This window comes from Agelaius tricolor, unplaced genomic scaffold (genome assembly GCF_023055355.1).
Source record: "Agelaius tricolor isolate 1412-34295 unplaced genomic scaffold, bAgeTri1.0.p SCAF_11, whole genome shotgun sequence".
NCBI lineage: Eukaryota > Metazoa > Chordata > Aves > Passeriformes > Icteridae > Agelaius > Agelaius tricolor.
Window position 1 is genome coordinate 16,580,967 of NW_027269271.1, and position 20,586 is coordinate 16,601,552.

The 20,586-nt window shown below is 39.2% G+C and overlaps 2 protein-coding genes across 4 annotated transcripts in view; both read left to right on the plus strand.

The window, feature by feature from the left end:
- Nucleotides 1-5,444, plus strand: part of COL24A1 (collagen type XXIV alpha 1 chain) — a 120,002-nt gene extending 114,558 nt beyond the window's left edge. For 2 of the 3 annotated variants that reach the window (XM_071436357.1, XM_071436358.1), the window contains 7 exons: nt 58-93; nt 189-215; nt 384-449; nt 1,194-1,362; nt 2,025-2,134; nt 3,232-3,447; nt 3,947-5,444. In XM_071436357.1, the coding sequence (XP_071292458.1) occupies nt 58-93; nt 189-215; nt 384-449; nt 1,194-1,362; nt 2,025-2,134; nt 3,232-3,447; nt 3,947-4,093 (771 nt within the window). In that variant the 3' untranslated portion in view covers nt 4,094-5,444. Of the gene's footprint in view, nt 1-57; nt 94-188; nt 216-383; nt 450-1,193; nt 1,363-2,024; nt 2,135-3,231; nt 3,448-3,946 lie in introns of those variants that run through there. The other variant, XR_011680612.1, reaches the window with a different exon arrangement.
- A 525-nt stretch (nt 5,445-5,969) lies between these two features.
- The window catches only part of ZNHIT6 (zinc finger HIT-type containing 6), a 30,906-nt gene continuing 16,289 nt past the window's right edge, over nt 5,970-20,586 (plus strand). The window contains exons 1-9 of the mRNA XM_071435644.1: nt 5,970-6,051; nt 6,108-6,498; nt 7,696-7,761; nt 7,849-7,955; nt 8,040-8,125; nt 9,336-9,439; nt 16,293-16,361; nt 17,139-17,219; nt 17,722-17,802. Of these exons, the coding sequence (XP_071291745.1) occupies nt 5,970-6,051; nt 6,108-6,498; nt 7,696-7,761; nt 7,849-7,955; nt 8,040-8,125; nt 9,336-9,439; nt 16,293-16,361; nt 17,139-17,219; nt 17,722-17,802 (1,067 nt within the window). The remainder of the gene's footprint in view (nt 6,052-6,107; nt 6,499-7,695; nt 7,762-7,848; nt 7,956-8,039; nt 8,126-9,335; nt 9,440-16,292; nt 16,362-17,138; nt 17,220-17,721; nt 17,803-20,586) is intronic.

The following is a 20,586-nucleotide window of genomic DNA, read 5'->3' on the forward strand; positions in this document are numbered from 1 at the left end:
ATATAAAAACAGAAACTTTAATGTATAACTATTGCATTCTATATCCATTTCTTCTAGGGGCCTCAGGGACGGCAGGGCCAGCCTGGACCACCTGTAAGTGCATAAAAAACTCTGCCTGTATTTTTCCATTTTGATTATACTATATAAAGATGTGAAGCACCTAATATATGTTTTTTCCCATTTTCCAGGGACCACCTGGACCACCAGGACCAAGGGTAAATTCTGTAACAAGCCTAACCTACCCTAACCAGTGCTTTATTGAAAGGGACAATAACAGGATCCTCTTCAAATGTACTCCTTGTTCCACTGTTCAAAGAATTTACCACCTGCACTTTTGTATATTCTTTTTCATCACTTTATATTCTGAAATACCTGTTTTTTAGAAACAAGTGGATCTCAATGCTGCTGTTCAAGCTTTGTTTGAGTCAAATGCTGCCTTGCAGATGGAGGTATATATTTAAACGTATTTACATTATCATACAGGGAATGCAATTATAATTTTATTTTTTGAGGACATAACAGTTTCTTTTCAAAGACTTAGTTTAAATTAATAACTGATAGCAAGTTATAGAATGTAATGAAACATGCTAGGATTTACAGGATAGAGTTGAAATGAAATTAAGAGAAGCAGCAAGATTTCTACCTTTTGTGATAATTGGTAGTAGTGAAAATTTACTATCACACATAGTGGACTGTATCTGTTCAGACATAGATAACAATAGTAGCATTTAGGGTTTGATAAAGAAAAATCAACATATAGGTATCTGGCTGCATTGGTTGCATGAAAATCCCTTATATGGGTGAAGTCAAATAAATGTGCATATATTTTTTAGGTTAAGTCCAAGAGTAAATTTCGCTATTTCAAATCTGAAATCTCTAAGTTTACTTTAAAAATGCACCAAATTTTTCCTTTTCTTCCTTGTATCCATATTTTTATGTCAATAGATCATAATGACAAATTTGCATGACCTAAACCTGCCTTAATGTCACCATTCTGTCAGTTTTAATAAAATGTCCTGATTTGTCTATTGGGATATGTTACCCTTAGGTGGTTTTACATGGCTGACTGCATTCATATAAACACTTGGATTCTGGCTGGCTATTCAATGGCCGTTTGACATTTGACTCTTACTGCATATACTGTTGTTGTGACACTTCCTTGTGGTAACACATTTGCTAATGGCCCTTGGCAGAAATACCAGAATACTGAAGTAACTTTGCTAGATCAGAGTACAGAGATATTCAAAACGCTCCACTACCTTAGCAATTTACTGCACAGCATCAAGAACCCTCTTGGCACACGGGATAACCCAGCACGCATCTGCAGGGATCTGCTCCACTGTGATCATAAAGTGGCAGATGGTGAGTGCCACTTTCACTCAAGTACCTTTGAAAGGTGCTGCTTCCAAGTGTTGCTTTCTGCATGCAAATTCTGATCTGATAGATTTAATGTTTTTATTCTTTTTTATTGTATTCTCTTGCGGTGGGCCTGTCACAAATAGATTTATTTCAGCTTTTAAGATAAAATTTCTGAATTTTAAAGGTAGAAGTATGTAGCTGTCTAATATATAAATATGAGACAGATAATATCTATTAGCAAACAGATGTATCCAGAAAATTTGAAACTGAGTGCAATTTTGTGATTTGAAGTTTTTCAAATATTTATAGCTAATCTTGCAAGATTCTAGATTCCTAATGAAAAAATTGCATACCATACATTACCACTGTCAGGTACACTGACAGTCATTGTATCTCACAAGTTCCTGAATCAATATTTCAAATTTAAAAACCCCCTATTAAAAGCTGTCCATGTAATTGTAGTCAGAAGTGGTTTATTATGGTAATTTTTCTCAGTATCTGTTATTAGCATAATTTTAGTAGTGAGAACACTTTCATGTTCCTTTCATTTCCTTGTGAAGACATAGTGATAACATGTAATATTTGCCAAGAAGTGTTAATATTTTAGCAAATTAGTAGTAATTATATTTTGGTTTTATTTTCTGTCTGGAATTATATACTAATAGGAAAATACTGGATTGACCCAAATATTGGATGTCCTTCTGATGCCATTGAAGTTTTCTGCAACTTCACTGCAGGTGGTCAGACATGTTTAACACCACTGTCTGTGACAAAGGTATGCATTGCTCCTAGAGACACTGTGTCTGTGCTTGAACTCTAAACAAGTGCATGTTTATTTATTTAACTCATTAAAAGGAGTTAGGTTTCAGGGGGGCATTATTGTGCATCTTTGTGGAAGGACTTTATATATTCTGGTACAGAAGTTACAGATTTTCTGGACACTATATATGTTAGTAATTCTCACTGTGTGAGAATCTGTCCATGCTGATAGAATTATTTTGTTTTGCTTTATACTTTCTTTTACAAGGAATAAAAATAAGCCTGAAATACTTCTAAGCTACATTAGTATCTCATCACTCAGGACATTTAAGTGTTGAGATGCTGAGATCATTAGAAAGAAAGAAAATTATTACTGCTTTCCAATACTTAGGGACTTTTTAATGCCATTAGGGAGGGACCAGTTTTCTGTCCATCAATAGTTCATGCTCCTCTTTACATGTAGTTCTTGAATCTCGGGAATAGAAATTTTATGTTTGTAAAGTTCTGTATATACACTGTAGTCTTTGAAGAGCTTCAGAAATACTGTGAAGTTCACATATATGTTCCTACATTTGGAAGATCCCTGACTATGGAATAGTCTCAGAGAAATTCTTCTTGTATGAGTTACTATATTTTCTGTCTAAAATCAAAGTATACTTATGAACTTTTGCATTTTAATGGACTATCAGTATTGACAGAACCTGTGGTCTAAGAAGACTAAACAGCAGACTGATGTGGCTTCAGTTAAAACACTGCTGCTGATAATATCTTTGTCTGAATCACAAAAGCATTTGTTTCAGTTTCCTTATTTAAAAATACTGTTTTCTGACCAGCTGTGTTTCAGCAGTGTTGTAAGCATCAGCAAATGTTTCTATTTAAGCTTTGAACATGTCCTGTGGAAGCTTCTGTTTATAGTAATGCCTGTAATAGGACCTAACATCTCCCTGAGGAATGCAGATGGTGCTCTTTTGGCATTGGCCCCAATGTATATAAACATGTATACATGCTCCTGTGCCTGAACACCATCCTGCCATCTCCATGGCACTTTGTGCTGCTGAGCCATTCAGCACAGTCCAGCTGTAAGCCTAACAATGCTTTTCTCTCGGAATTCAGCTGGAGTTTGGTGTTGGGAAAGTGCAGATGAACTTCCTTCATTTACTGAGCTCAGAAGCAACCCACAGCATCACAGTCCATTGTCTGAACACACCCATGTGGGGACTGACTGCAGCAGGGAGCCGGAAGACATCAGTTACCTTTAAAGGATGGAATGGTCAAATATTTAAAGCAAATACTCTCCTGGAACCTAAAGTGCTTCTGGATGAATGCATGGTAAATGCCTTTTAGCATCATACTATTAAAGGGAGGACAGAGGTACTGTTTAGACATTACTAACCTCCTGCAAATAAATAACAATCATTTAGATTCACATTCCTTAAAGCTTGCTTCTTTACATAGCTCTGCCTATGCCAGCCTTTAGATACTGAATTCATCATCTCTTCAAGGGTATAAGCAATTGCCATGATACAGGGTATCTATACTTGCTGTTTGCATTGTGTCTCGTGTATTTTGAGAGTGTACAAAGACACTGCAGAGACATGGGCACAGAAATAGGGAGGTCCTCCAGGAAAATTTAGGAACAGTTGCCCTCAAAATGAAACTTCAGGCTTCAGAAATGGCATTTGTTAAATTACACAGTTTCTTTAGGAACTGCTGAGAGAATAAATGTTTCTGTGCGCTACTTCTCTTTCACTCTGTAAGCACAATTTTCATTTGTGTTTTGAAGCTCACCATTTATATGACTCTGATATGTTTCTCCTGTGTGTTTCAGATTGAAGACGGCAGCTGGCATAAGACCCAGTTCTTTTTCCACACTCAGGACACAAATCAGCTTCCAGTTGTTCAAGTTAATGCACTTCCTCACCTCAAACCAGGCCAGCAGCATTTCATAGAAAGTGGCTCCGTATGCTTCCTGTAAGATTCCTGTCCTAGGTTTCTTGTTGCATCCATATGGAGTGCTGCACAGATTGAATGAAAAGTAATGATCCATTGCAGGCAAAATTACTAGGAAACTGAAGAATCATTTCAAGTGTTGTTGATTAAATAACCTCAGGAAGAAAAAGACTTCCTCCTAAGGAGAAATGACATTCAAAAAATAAAAGAAAGAAAATACTAAAGCGATTTTCTTAAAGTATTTAAAAATAAATTTCTTGGTGCTTTCTTGTATAATTTTCTGGAATTGAGTATCTGAACGTGGAGTTTTTCAGGACATCAAGCGTTCCTAGCAAGCTTTTTAACAGCACTGCACAAAAACCATCCTGAGGAAGGCTGGAGACGTGTGATACTGAGGAGCAATACCTGCTAATGCTCCTAAATGTGCAATAGCTTTTGTATGAAAAGTGAATCATGCCACAGTACAATAAGTCTTCTTTTCTTAACCATTGCTTTATTCCAGTCCTTGGTGGACATACATCTGAACAGATGGCACACTACCTCTTTGTGTTTCCTGTCCGTGTTGCCTTGGTGCTCTTCATAACACAGGGCGCTTGTGGCCTTAGCAGAGATTATTTGAGTCCCTTTTTATCTTTCAGACTGTATGTGCTGGTTACATCAGGATATGTTTCTGTTGTGAAGGTGCTTATTTTAAACCGTTGGTCACATACTTCACATAACTGAAAACATTATTTATGTGGATTTCTTGTTTAAAATATTTTTGTGTACTATTTTGGAAATGGTGTATAAGACAGCATATTGTATATGATGCATATAGTCAGAACAGTTTCTGTTACAGCCATTGTGAAAATCGTTGTAAGAAGAACTACCTAAAGTAGTTTTGACTTTTAAATTTTGCATTTCAGTTAACATTGCTAATGCCAAAGCCATCTTAAGATGATATATTCTGTATATATTTTGTAACTTCTGAAAAGATCTACTATAGTGTGTCTTCTGAATGGCTACTGTTAAATTATAATCAGCATTTCATCCTCTTAGAAATTCCATTTTTTTTGCAAAATTTATTAGATCATTTTGGGTTTTTAAAATTAAGCTTAAAATGTTCAGTGAAGTTTTTGTTTTGTTTTGGGTTTTGTTTTTTGTTTTTTTTTGGTTTTTGGGTTTTTTTTTTGTAAAAAAGAACAGTTTTACCATTAGGAAAAGCACTCTTTATATTGATATGCCTCTATCTATTATCAATTGAAAGTGTGCTCAGCAGTACACAGCAAGGTGATACCAGACTGTATTTGAGGAGCCTGGGAGTGTTCAACAACCTGTCTGTCTTCATCTGCAGTAAACCACACCACCAAAGTATAATAAAATAAGCTTCCAAGCTATCTCTTTGTCTTTTACTATTCTGTTTCATATTGTATAGGTCATTCTTAGAAATGATGAAAATCCTCTAGAAGAGCACTTTCCTTAGGTGGCAGTGTTTCCCTTCCCAAGGGGAAATGCATATGCTCTGTGCCAGAGAATACTGACAGAGGGACAATGTTTGCTTTTACAAAGTAATGTATGTCCACATCCCATCTTACATTTTGTAGCAAAGCATCATTTTTGACCACTTTGACAAAAATCTGATAAAAAACAAAGCCAGGTTACAGAAGGATGAGAAAATGTCTCACTTTTTGTATTTTCAAGATCAATACACTGACATCATGATTTTACATTTGCTCTGAGTTTGGCTTTGGCGGTGATATTTTGGCAAATGTTGGGTGTGTTTTCTAAGATTATAATTTTAAAGAAAATGTCTGCTTCATGTATATTTTTATTCGTCTCATTGCTCTATTTTTGGGAGTTTTTAATTTCAGAAAATATCTCTTTTAAAAGCAAGGAGTTTAAAGTCTTATAAGGCTGCTCGGATGTGCATTTCCGTAGCTGAGGCAGAAATGCACACCCCACGCAGACAGCGGGACGGCGGCCGGTGCGGCGGGACACGGAGAGGTAAGGAGCGACGCCCGGTGTCACCTGGCGGGGCACCGTGCTGCTGTGTGGCGCAGTGAGCGGCTCGGGAAGCCTCCTCTGGGCTCTGGAAAGCCTTCCTGGCTGGAACATCGGCCCCCGAGCCCCGCAGGCCCCCGAGCCCCGCAGGCCCCCGAGCCCCGCAGGCCCCCGAGCCCCGCAGGCCCCCGAGCCCCGCAGGCCCCCGAGCCCCGCAGGCCCCCGAGCCCCGCAGGCCCCCGAGCCCCGCAGGCCCCCGAGCCCCGCAGGCCCCGGCGCGGCGGGTCCGGGCCCGCCCCGTGCGGCTGCGCTGGGGCTCGCGGCCGCCAGGCGGCGCCGCAGAGGCCGCGCAGGCCCCGTGAGGCCCCGCGGCGCGGCCATGGCGGAGCGGGAGCAGGACTGGGACGGGCCCGGGCGGGCGGCGGGCGGCGGGAAGATGTCCCTGCACAGGTACGGCATGGCGGCGGCAGCGGCCGCACGGGCTTCGGGAGCGCCTTCCGCGGGTCTCGGCGGGTGCCTCTGTGCCCTGCAGCCCCGCGCGGGTGAGGCCCGAGCGAGCGAGGGGCTGCGCGCTGCCGCCGGCCGGGGCAGAGCCTCTCTGGAGCGGTGTGGGCAGCGGGCACCGCTGAGATCCTGTAGAGAGGGGAAGGGGAATCCCTGTTCAGAATAACTCCCCGTTGCTGGTTTGCAATGTTTGAAACCCTTTTTCCCGGTTCTTAGAATGGCTTTGTACTGCTAATTCACAGCTCTCGTCAGGCGATGGTATTGCTGGGCTTGTCCTTCAGGCCCTCGCTAGCAGCAAACAGTGAGCACGTGGTGGGGAGAGGAAGGGAAATGGGTTAGGGCTGGCATTTATCGCCTAGGAGTTGAAAATGGTGCGTTTGTATATTCGCAAAAACTTTTCTGAAGTGGGGGAACTGTTATTTCTCTTTTCTGTTTGTTAGATTTAAAATAAGAGTGATGATATAGAGACCTTTTTCTTAAGAGTGGGAGAAACAGCTGTTTTGATAGCCTAGTTAAAAATGTATGGTCATATTTGTCGAGGAATATAATTTTTCACTGGTATTTATTAGTTAAATTGATAAGTCTTACATATTGTGCCTGAAAGGTTCCCTGACTTTGGAGTTTGCCCTGCTGACAGCTAGAAGTTGTTTGGCTGACCATGTTGTCATGCTCTTTTTGTTCCAGTGAAAAAATGGGATGCATTGTTCAGGGTTTAGTGTGAATCCATGAGACTTATTTTCCGTGTGCCTAAAGCTGGGAGTATTATAAGCCAGCCTGGTATAGTGCACAGTACAGGTGATGCAGGAGGAGAAAAGCACAGGCCACAAAGCATAAAGGCTGATAAAGGCTTGCTCTGTTTCCAGCTCTTCAGTTAGCATGTGGGATTTTTTTCTTTCAAGCATCTACAGTGTTGTAATGTGTGTGTGTTTGGAGATACTCTCCATGGCTTGTGTTGTTTTGTCTGCCACCTTTCCTAATCCAGCATATTTGTATTTTCTCTCTCTCCTTTCAAGGTGCACTAAAATAGCTTTTCCTGAAAATGCTGATGGATGGCCTAGTGCCTGGTTTTTGAGCAGGCACTTCTATAGGCCAGTAAGGTGCAAAAATGCTCCCTTATTGAGAAGTATTTTTTACTTCTTTCAGGTGTGAAACCTGTAGCAAAGAAGCAGCCAAGTACAGATGTCCACGATGCATGAAATATTCGTGCAGGTATCTGTTATCTGAACTAAATAGTTTTGATTATTTCCCCATTCATGTACTGAACATGTTAATTCCTTTTTTTTTTTGTCATTTCAGCCTGTTGTGTGTAAAGAAACATAAGCTTGCACTGAGCTGTAATGGAGTCAGGGATAAAACAGCATTTGTCTCTGTAAATGAATTTACTGACTTGAACCTTCTGAGTGGTAAGAACATACTGTGTGTGTTCTAAAACTCACTGGTTTTACTAGGCTGGCACTACATTTTTCTTTGTTCCATTTAACCTTCAGATTATCGTTTCCTGGAAGATGTGGGAAGGACAGCTGATGCTGCTGCTCGACATTGTATTGTGCATAGTCCAGCAACAAAAAGACTTGTAAGTTTCTGATTCTCCTTTTGCTCTGTTGGAATTAGGGTTGGCTACCTTTGAATTCCCACTGAGGTAGTCCTAGTCCAGATTCCAGAGCTGGTACCTCTCTTATGAAGGTATGAATGACCCTGAATTTTAGAGCCAGAAATCAAAAGAAATCTCTAGGTTATGCAGCAATAGTATTGATGCCTACATCCAGTTGCTTGGGAGGAAAGATCACTAACATTTCTTAAAATTTATGTATGACCACTGTTGCTGTTGGATGATAGATGTGTGTTAGGAAAGTCTGTTTCCTTACACCGCCGCAACTTTTGAATTTTTAAGTACACGCTTCCCAGGTAAACAATGGATTTAATAATAGCCTAGAAATTGTTATGTGGTTCCCTATATACCAAATGAAGATAACTAGAGCTCTTCAAAGACTAAGTCTAAGCAAGAGTGACATAAAAGATAGCCTTCTAAGGGAGAATGGGTTTTTGCTTAAGCTCTTTCAGCAGCCAAGCACACTCCCCAAACTAAAACCAATGAACAAACAAACAAAACCCAAAAAAGCCCAACCAACTCTACTCCAAAATATTTTGACTCATTGGTAAATGACAAAAAGATATCAAGGCCATTTTGTTTTCTAGTCTTGCGAAGATACCTTGAAATACAGCCCTACACTCAGGGCTCCAGCTTCCTCTCTGGCTGGAGTAATATTCTGTGTGTGTGTGTATTGAACACTGTGATGTTCTGGAAATATGTGCTGACAAGGGTGAGATGCTGCATGGGTGCCAGTTTTAGGGGTGTGGTACTGGGCATGTTAATGGGATGCTGCCATTAGTGGTACCTTCAAATCAGAATTTGGCAGTGGCTGGGATGGTGTTTGTATGTACATTCTGCCAGCAGGTTTGTAACCCAGAAAGCATCCCTGTGGTGGTATTACACCCAGAGTGGTCACACGGTGACTTTCATGGTATGTTGAAGAACTTCTGCTATGAAAAGGTCATTTGCATGTTCTTTTTTAATAGTAAAGAAACTTACAGAAAAGTTTCAGAGAGTTTTCTAGGTGTAGTTAATTTTTTTCATTCGGGATAGTTTTTAAAAAATTAAGAGTATTTCATTAAATATGGCCTTTTCTATAATATTCTCATAATTCCTGTCAGCTTTTTATTGTTTAATTTTTGGGGGTTTATATATTCAATTATTTTTTTAATGTTTTTTTATTTCTTTCCAGTTATACTGCTTGAGGAACAAAGCTCGAGGGTGCAATATTGAGCTAAAAACACTGCCTGTTGGATTCACAAAAAGAAGAGAAAATTCTACCACCTTCAATTCCATGTGAGTCTTCAGCTGGTTACAGTCAGCAATATGTTGAGCATATAGTGATGAGAATTTGACTTCATACCAATATGCTTGCTTTGAAATCTGTTAGATGCACCTTGTTTTGCAAAAGCTGTTTAATATTTCATGCTTTACGTTTTCATTTTCTTTAGGTTCTTTGAGCTCAGTTTAAGAGCTTACATAATTCATGCTTTATTTTGAAAAATGCTAACACTGGATAATGGAACAAAGAATTAGTGCTGTTGTGATCTTTTAATTAACACTTGGGGTTTTTTCTGGAAAAAGAAAATGCTTCTTTGGAGGTTTTATGATAGAGGATTGATTGATGTAGAAAGCTTGCACAAATCCCTGTCTCTGAAAAGGCTGACTTAAATCTGAAGAGGTGCTTCAGTACCCGAGTTGCATTCTGTGATGGGAGCTGCTGTGCTGGGGAAGGGAATGTTTGATACAGCACAGTTTAGAGAGACAAGTGCAGACAAGTACAAATTCAGGAAGAAAGCTAAGGAAAATCTAACTATTTCTTCCTTTATCCACACTGAGGTTTTTCTCTAATATACAGAGATTGTATTTTAAAGTATTTTCACAGTGAAAGTGAAAGAAATTAGGAAGTATTTCATTGTGACAGGAATCAGGTCTGCAGTTCAGCTCAGTGGTATCCTGGGGTCAAATAAAAATGCCTTCTCAGCATCTCACAGCAGTGACATCCCTGATGGCTCATATGCCCATGATGGCTCCTTTACTTGTTTTGTTCATGGTCTCAGTTTTGGTGGCCATTTATGTTTTCAGGATGTGTTTTCCGTCTGTTCTGGGAGCTGTGCATTCCACGGTGCTGGTCTCTGGGTGGCCACCAGAGGTCTGTCTCTGAAAGAGTAATAACCCACCTGGAAACTGCTCAACACACCCACCTGGGTCGTTGAGGCTGCTCTAGGGAAAAACACTGGCAGGTTTGGTTTCGTAGATTTTAGCAGAATGTTAGACATCAAATAGATGTAGAAGTGTAACCTTTTAAAGTTACTTATTTTACTGGTTCTGTTAGAGAAAACCCAGACTGTGGATGTCACAGGACTTCATGACACCCATAACATTTTGTTGAATATCACATTGAAATGAGGTAAAGCTGTGCAAATAGTCATATATCCATTATATGAGCTTAGCACCTGACAGTGCTCAGGGTCTGGTGTGTCCCTCTCCTGTAGATGTGAGCCCCTTCTCATGCTGTTTGTCAGCCAAGATTTGTAGACAGATTGCTCCAGAGGGTGGAGGCTGGAAGCTGCTCAACATGTGTGCGTGGAAAACTGAGAACAGCTTCTCCTGTGTCCTCCCGACACTCTCCCTGCAAGCCAAGCTCTTGGGCAGTACAAGGCAGGAATGAGAGCAGTCCAGAACTAGGAAGTACAAGATGTATTCTTGTGTCATCTCCTGCCTGTGCCAGCACTGGAGGACACATCAGTGTTGTTTTGAAGTGTTAGCCAGACTCTTCACTTCCTGGATTCCATGAATTTGTTTGCTAAATCCCATGTTGTGGAAGCATACGTGCCAATGCTGGGCAACACATGGGTTAGACTGATGTGTAAAATTGAATATCTAGGTAATGGAGGGTCATTAGAAAGTAGTGTCTGAGTCCAGAGTGTGAACTCATGGTGCATCTGAGTCCTTATTCATAAATTATTTTTGAAGTGCTGCTGCACCCTACATTTCCTGTGGTGCCTCTCTTTTCAGTACAGCTGAGAGTTGCCCACTGGATACATCCTTCCATGGAGCTGATGGGGTGAATTGCTGGGATAGGGGGCCTCAGGGAAAAGGGTGAAGGGTGAGGCCAGGCTGAAACCAAGGGCAGGAGCACCAACTGGGAAGCTCCAGGCAGCAGGTCAAACAGGAAGAGGGGAATGAGCTTGCAAGTCCATGGCTCCTGTTTCCTGGCAGGAGGTGATGTCGTGAGACACTGAAATGGGGCAGTGCAGTTCCCTGAGCTCTGCAGCTTGTGCTGCCCTACTCCAGGCCTCCCTGCTGCTTGCGCTGTCACAGACATCTCCAGCCAGCTTCCTCCACACTCCACAGCATATATCTCCCAGACCAAATCCTTTTTACCTCTCCTCCCCACCAAGAGGGGTCAGAGGTCTACAAACCTCTCTTGCAGTGGGCATGCTTGCAGCCTGGGAGCATTTGATCAGAGGGGTATATGTAGGAGGAGGAGGAAGTTCTTACATTAACTCACCTCTTCAATGTAATTGTGAGAAAAAAATACAGTGTGGAGATTTGGGGACTAGCATAATTTAAGAGATCATTATTGTTACACTTTGAGGTACACCTGGAAGCTCTAAAATGTCAGCTCTAATCCTTAGCTAGGTAGAGATAATATCAATTATTGTTTGAAGTGTTGATTTTGAGAATGTAGCAAGGAGTTTTCTGAGCTGGGTTTTGACTTAATATAACACTGCTGGAGCTGTTAAACTTGAATTTAGTTGTTACTTAGTACATAGGTTTGCTTGCCTTCTTGGACCCATGAAGAAGAAAGTTAAGTTGCTAAAGGAAGTCAGAGTATTATCCAAACCTATATGAGCTGAATGCCCAGTACTTCAGTTAAACTTCATTGCATTCTGACAGAGTACTGGGTATTGTCAGATGAAAGGATAACTGGTCTGTCATTAAACTTCATGTCCTTTTAATCACTTTTATGAATTCAAAATGAAAGAGACAGGAAATAGTACAGTATTTGCACTTTGACGTAAGATATCCTGTATACTAATATTTTAAGAATACTAGTTGCTAAATTGAAACAGAATCATCAGTGAATCACTATCTTTGACAGGCTGCCAGTGAAATACTTCTGTAGAGCCAGAAATGCTGTTGATATCTTAAGATGTGATGAATTTGGAATTTTTGTCAGTATTTTAGTTTGCATATATATAAACACACATTTCAAAACATCTTCTAAACATGGTTAAAACAGTTCTACTGCATCCTAGACAAAACTGAGAGGAAATGCTCAGAGGAAGCCTAGATAAGAAAATCAAGCTTTATGAGATATTTAATATATTTTTAACGAAATGCATAAATATTAGACACTTCCAGAAATCTACCAAGGCACTTAACAGGTATGTCCAAGTCCAGAATCCTTTTTAGATCAGTCCTTTAATTCCCAGCAGCTGTACTGTCTGCAATCACAGTTTTTTGAGCATCTTCTTAGGTACTGCTGTAACTGTAAAGGTGGTGCAAATTTTTGCAGTTGTTCTGAGAGCCTGCTGGAGGAGACAGCCACTTTGTATATACTGCTGCTGTCTTTGTAACATCAGAAGTAAAAATGTTTCCATTGTTGCTGTGAAAAATTTTTAAATCATCTATATGTAATTCTGGGGGAACTACAGTTAATGACAAAGGAAGTTTTTGGAAGTTTTAGGGGAAATGAAAGGTAGATAGTCACTTTTTGTAAAACTGTAGTTGTGAAACAGCCTGTGCAGTTCTGAAAGTATTTTTTATCTACATCTCGTGTAGGGAGAGAGGTGCTTGGCTCCCCTTTTCCCTCTGATCCATTTCCATGCTTCTGAAGTAGCCAGAAAATGAGATGAAACCAAGCAGGGCAGGGATGGGCTATGATGCTGCTTTTACTGACATCACTGATGTGCTAGTGCTTCACCCAGATCTCTGCTCTTTTGTAGTTTTAAAGTCAGTGCCTTGGTATCCAAAAAACCAGGGCACTGTTGGAGGGGCATTCCATGGCAGCAGAGTGGCATGGAATGCTTCATGGAGTGAGCTGTTACTCAAATGCAGATAACTTGTACAATTAGGCATTTTCATTTAGAAAATTAACATACTACATGCCCGTTGTATTTGAAGAAAATACTGCCCCAGTGAGCCATAATGGAAAATGAAGTCAGTGAGATCTGGAGCCAGGGTATCTAACTTTGATCAGAACTTGTTGTGAAGCAGTCTTGATAGCATCTATAGCTGACATCAAGTCCTCTGGGCACACATCAGTGATGGTGAGGGAGGCTTCACTTCAATAACTGGCACCCAGCAGGTTGTTTTTCAAGACTTCATTATATAGTGAAGAGAATGAGGCTATTCCTGTTCCAAGCTTCTTTTTTTCTTGCCTACTTCTATCCTGTTCTTAAACTGTCTTACCTCTTTCTACTTGCCATTTACTTCCAGGCTATTCCAAAGAGTACTTTGAAGAGAGACTAAGACATTAATTGCCAGTTATGGTATTAGTTTGCTGAGAAAAAAAATCAACATTTCTGTTTTATCAAAGTGGAATTTTTTGATGAGAAATGAGCTTTTTAACTTCAGCTTCCCTGATTCACAGCACTTTCTGTGCCCTATTCCATAGACAAGATTGTGCCTGGAAGGGGGAGGGAGGGCAGAAGTGAGAGAAGAATCCTCTAAGCTGATTTTACAGCTGCAGTGATGAGCTGAGTCTGCCTCGGTGAGCCCACAGGGAATCAGCCTTGCATGTGAAATGAGGATGTGCTGTGTGACTGCCATTTACAGACACATGTAGAGGGTTCCTAGCAACAGGTAGCAGATAGCTAGAAGTTCTTTTTGGAGTATTTCTTTTTCAAGTGCCTGTGTTAGAGACAGTCCTTGAGCCACGTACATGTTTCTGTGAGCTGTGTCATGGTTTGTCTCTCTCATGCTTTGGCTGTCTTGATATAAAGATCAAAGTGTCACAGAAAGGGTCACTTAGAATAGATGAACATGGTCTGTTTGAAAAAATTGTGGAAGATGGTGAGTTAAATGAAAACATGGCACCAAGCCTCAAGTTAGTTAATAACATAGAACAAAACCCTCATGTGAACAGTCCTTATAAACTTTTTATAAACTTTTTATACATCGTAAGCGTTTCCTTCAGCTACTGTTGGTCACCCTATTTCTGTGTCTAACTTTTACTAGTCTCCTTGGGAAAGTGCTTTGAAATAACACTATTCTGTGTTAAATGGCAGATATTAACATGTTTGAGAGGAATCACAAGCTTGTTAATCACAAGGGAACTGAACTGGTTACATAACCTTAGGGATATTCCAGTTTGCTCTGTGTGTATAGTAACGTTGGTGCTTCCCTCAGCTGTCAAGATAAGAATTGCAAAACCTTGTTTTACCTACCTTGTAGAAAACTCCCAAAATTCCACTCAGTGATTTTGAGTTATTTCAAAACATTTTGCAGTTTGGTAATTTAGGACTGTCATACCAATATGCAAAAGAGCATAAAATTCGTGGGCCCAAATACTTTGTCAACTTCTGGTTATATATATGCTATATGATTAATAATGTTTTCTGTGTTACCCTCCAGCTCTGGCTGTACAGTCTTCTTACCTCTTCCAGACCTGATGTTCTCTAATTCCACATTCTCATTCTCTACTTTAACAAATATGAGCAGAAAGAAGGGAGGAATCACAAGGCGTGCTGCACAACTCTGCTGAGGCACATATTGTTTTGGGGACCCTGGATTTCATCAATTTATTTTATTCTAATTATTACTTTCTTGGAGCTGGGGGTTCCTGCTTGCTCTTTTTTTGTAAATATTAATATATGTGATTTTACTTATACTCCAGAAAGTGTAGTTCAGTTGTAAAACTCACTTTTCTCCTAGGAACAACTAGGTAAGAGAATTACTTATTTGATAAGCTCACTTTATAAAAAGGGCTTTCATTTAAAAATTACTATCAGAGTTAATTGATTTTAGCAGCTAAGTTTACTGTTTTGCTAGTGGATGCACATATGCTTCTCTCTGCAGCCAGCTAGAACCTGCTGGATAATGTTTCATTGGCCTGATAAACAAATTAATCAACATGTTGGAACAACACTGTGTTTACTTTTTATTGTAGACCAGAATCTTTGCATAACTGAAGGTGATTATCCTGGATGCAATGATTCATCATAATAATGTTCTAAAAAGCAGTTAAAAAAAAGACACCATTGGATATCCCTGTGCCTCACAGGTGTTTGTGCTCCAATTTCTAAATCTTTGCTGTTTGTCATGAGTGTGAATTTCTGAACCAGAGCAAAAGGCCAGGAACCTGACTTTTAGATTAGGGAATCTTTTTCCCTAAGCTTTCTCCCATGGAATTCTTTCAGAAAAGTTTCTGCAGACTTTCTGCAACTGAGCAAAAAGGCAAATAGAGACTGCCTGATGTAGCAAAATTCTCTAGAAATACTGCCTAGATTGATTCTGCTTTTGAGCTATGCTTCAGTAGCTTCTGTTCTCAGGTATTACTTATGCTAGCTGGAGAGGGAAGATGATCCTAAAAATAGCAACTGACATACAGAAGAAAGGAATGTGACATCACTTTGTCTCTACCAGAAGTTTTACAATCTTTCTGTAAAATGTTTGTTCTTTCTAACTTCTCTTATCCATGTTATGCCAGAAGGCAGCTTCCTTCCCTGGCCATGACACATTTTCTATTGAGGCCATAATCGCTGGAAGAGGTTGAGTCCCCTGTGTTCTGTAGGACCCAGCCTCACCTGGGACTCTGGCTATTATTGTTACACAGGTTTGGTAATCTGTCCTGGGTGATATGCCAAAAAGCAGTTTCCTTTTCTGAAATTAAAGGGCAGCTGGACTCGCTTTTAAAATGTGAAATACTGTTGATCAGTTAATTGGTGATATCTTCATATATTTGTAAGGAACAGATTTTCATTCCATGAGGATTTGAAATTTAACAGGATGTGGGAGCATTACATCTTTCAAAGGACATCTCAGCTTCTCTGCATGCCCCTTTTACTCTTTGAAGCCATTCAAAATCTTAACTGTGTATTTTCTTTGCACCTATGCTGTAGGTTACCAAGCTTAATCACAGAAAAAAATTGTTGTTGCCAACTAAGACTAAGAATATGCATTTCTTTTTTTTTTTCAGGGAGAACAAGTTCTACTGGCATTTGAAGCTCATATTTCCTCACTGTCATGCTGAATACACTTTAAAAGGGTACAGAGCTTTAAAAAATATTTTTATAAAGTTTCAATTAATCTGCTGAAGTTGAACTGCAAAATATTTTAATCAGTTCTTACTGAGTTCTGTTATACAGGGTAAACTCAGGTATTTATTTTAGTCTTAAATAAAAGAGCATTTCAATCTAAAAAGTGTTGAAAGTTGTGTAGTCCTTTTCTCTCTGAAAGCTAGCAGACTTTCCAAATCAGGCATAATGTTTGTTAGTCCTTTTCTCTATGTAAATAGAGAGTTTGTATATTCATAATAGTAGTGCCCCTACACCTGACACACTCTCTTCTCATGGAGCAGATGTTCAGCACAGTTTGCCACCCCTCCTCACCTGCACTCTGGAACTGACCTTCATACAGGGTGAAATGGTTGCATTGTTTGCTTTGTAGGAAAGTCCACAAACACATTTTGAAAAGGCAAAAAATAAATAAGCTTTTATTGACAAATGTTTCTCCTTTTTTCCTAGCCTGAAGGGAGATGAGAATTATGTGTTGTCTGCTCCTAGGGCTACTGGAACAGCATGTTTCTTTGCAGAGTTAGAAACTGGAGATATGCATCTGTTTACTCCTCATACGTGCCTGTGAAATCCCAGTGCTGAAACTGAGATAAAGCTGCCATATCTATGCAGTATTGATACACACTTATGATCCTCCCATGAGCTACTCAGTGCCAGTGTAGCATGCTAATATACAGGTGACTCACAATAGATATTTGTGTATGTGATGAGGGATGTCTCACATGCTTGATTTCTATCTTTGCTGAAAGGGTGCCTGACGATAAAACACTTGCTGATATCCTCAAGCCATACATTGATCCAGTGGAGTCAGATCCTGTAGTTTGTCAAAGGTGGGTATTGAATAACTTTCCTGCCTCGTTGATCTAATGCACTAATAAAAGGGAATGGTTCTGAATACATGGCTTAAATTAGCTGCACTATCAGCTTGCAGTGCTGAGTTCCCAGTCAGCAGTACATCTTTAATTCCTGTGACATCCTTACATTCACCAACCAACTAACCCTGGAGTCCAGCCACCAAATTTAAACCAACAAAAAATTAAGAAATTGACTCATGGCATAAAGACCAAATAAAGCAACTATAATTCTGAAAAATGTAACCATAATTAACTTCAGTAGAGGTGACAGTAAACCTTGCTAATAATTAACCCAGAAAAACATGCTAATATATTAACCCTCATTTATAGAAAACACCTAGTATTTGACAAATTATTGTTTTAATGAAAAAATACATCATTTTGGCTGTTGATTATGCATAAGAGATCCATCTCTTATGGATGACAGGAAGAAAAGTCATTGTACATCATTTCTGCATCTTTGCTGCTTTTTTTTCAGATTAAAAATCTATACAGCATCTCCTCAATCAGATGTACGAATTTTAATGAAAATAGAAAACAGGAGCCGAAACTCTGTCAGGTAAGGTGGTTCTTCAGTGTATGTGCTTACTAATTAAAAATAACAAGAAGATTTAACACATTTCTTAGTGTGTAATAATCTCCAGTATTACAATTGGAGATTACATAATCTCATGGATTAAACTTCAGTGAGTTATAAAAATGATTTGGCAAAAATGCTAATTCTTTGTCTTTTATAATGTCAGCATTGACATTTCAGTGCAATTATTGAGTGAGTGTGCCTGTACCTAAACTGCTTCAGGAGCAGTCCATGTCCATGTAACAGAGCACAGGTCTGTGTTAAAATGCTAAATAATTGTATTGACCCAGAGAAATGCATACATCAATTTCTTTCTGGAAGTTCTGCTGTGGATATGTTAACCTCCCAGAGGGAGAGAGGGAGTTGAAGTGATCATCAAGGAGACTTATCTTTTTCAATTAGTGCAGCAAAAATTATGTGTTTATCACAATCCAGTCACTGCATTTGAAATTACACATTTTTCTCAAAGTTACTTGCTCATCACTCTTCATGTTACCATATTTCTGGGTGTGGGCTTTTATGTCTTCAGAATTCAGACTTGTGCAGAATTGTTTTCTTTTTTTTCAGAACAGACAATAATCTTGAACTTCAAAATTAGGCTTCAAAGAAATATTTTTTGCTGAAATATTTTATTCTGAACACTCCACCCTGTTGTCATTGTTGCTGAAAAGGATATGTAGCAGCTTAGTAGCATAATTTACTGTGCTTCAGTGGTGATTCCTAGTTAGGCATCTGAAATTACATTTTTGTCTTCAAATGTGACAAATGTAAATAATATGCTTCCCTAAAATATGATACATTCTTTCTAAGGGGCAAATAAGGATATATTGTAAGAATTTTAGCTGTAATTTAGCTTCCAGTTTATACTGGGGATTTTTCCCAGTAATATTAAAAAATGTGCAATGTACTTTTCAATTCAAATCCAAATGCAAACTCTTAATGATTTTGATTGATTTTTTTCTCTTTGCAATCATTATTTGATATATGGTTGTAATGTTTGCCATCAGAATCGCCAGCTAGAAACCTGTTGTTTTTAAGTGAATTTGAAGATACAGAGCCCTGATTCTTATATGAGGTTGATAATGAGGTTGGAGTAACTGGTATTTATCCCACTTAGTGAATGTAAAGTTTAATGTACAGGAAAACAAGTAGAAGGTTAAAATAGAACTGTATCTTGACTTGAGAACTGCACTTCCTCACTTGGAAATTTTGTGAATCTCTTCGTATAAGTTTGTGGTGCAGGCCCAGCTGGGGCAGTGCAGACAGGTCAAGAAAACAGCATACTGAAAAAAAATTCCTCCTGTGGAAGGAAGGAACAAAGTTTGTTTGAAATGGTGGGACTGCTATGTCAGCATAAAGTCACTTCTGTCAACATAAGCTGTGTCTGTGGCAGCAGGCGCTCAGAGCGCTTGTTGTGACAGCGGCTCTGGGAGGGAATGCAGATTTTTACTGTAAAAATCATTACAGATAAGTAAGAGAGAATTTGTTTTGATTTTTTATCCTTTTGGTTCCTCGTCCCTAAGTTGATTGGAGAGTATTGGCTTGTACTCTATGAATCAACAGCTGGAATTGCAGTGGAAGTAATTGTGATTGAAACATGACCACTTGCTGCTTAGTGATCTTCCCTATGGATCAAAAATGGAGTGGAAACAGAGCTCCCTCACCTTTCTTTATCTATGTTTCTTTAACAGTGGGAAGTGTTAACTGCTGGTTTGTGTAGTCTTGAGCGCCACTGTCAGCTCAGTGTAATTTCTCATCCTGTGCCTCCTCATTCTGCGTGGTTTTAGGCTGTATATTCCTGTATGGCAAAATGCTCTGCCAATGCACTTTGAGGGTAGATTGAAGGAGTAGGATTGATGTAGGCTACTGATACATGTAAGTCATGAATGTTTGTTATCTACAACTCCTGTGCCCACCAGAAAAATTTCTTCTCCATAAGCTGATAAAAAATAGAAAAGTTGAAAACATATAACATATGTTTTTACATCAAATGTTGGTTTTAGGCTTAGCACCTTACAACCTTCTGGAAAAAAATCCTTTTCATAGTTACAATTTTGTATTATTGAGGCAGTGCAGTGGTGTTTCACAGAGTATCTAAACAGGATTATAAAATGTTAGTCTTCTAGTTCTAAGATAAGTATGTTACAGAAGGATTTTAGTATTTCCTGCACTTGTTTATGAAACAGGAGTTAGTGGTTTAGCTTTGGCTGTTTTCTGTGTTTCACAGCAAATCATCCTTTTAGTTTGAAGGTCCTCTGTAGAATGCTTTAAATTTTTGAGGTTTTATTTTTTTCTTTCTCCAGAAATATAAATTAGCCATGAAGTACTGATTTCTGCTTTCTCACAGGAGTTCTGTGGAACTTCTGCACACTGGTGTGCTGATATCATGGATAGCTGCCAAACACGGTCCTTGCTTTCTTCTTGCTATGTTTCTTTTATGATCAGTGGTGACAGTTCGTAGAGAACTTTATGATAAGTTCTTTTTTCTGTCTTCTCTAAAACCAGCTTGTAAGAATTGCTGTCAGTATGAATTGGTAGCACTCCACAGTTAATTGGGGTAACCTAAAGCATAATTTCTCCTCCTGTCTTTTCAGCTTTAACTGTCATTTCATGCTCTGTAACTCTTAGTTTCACTTGGTTTATCTTCTCATTTGCTACACTTAGTTCATGAAGAATCTTGCAAAGGAGAGTTTCAAAAAACAAGCATTACATAACTCTCTTCTTCGTTTAAAACCTTTTGTTTTTAAATGAAGTTTGGAAAAAATC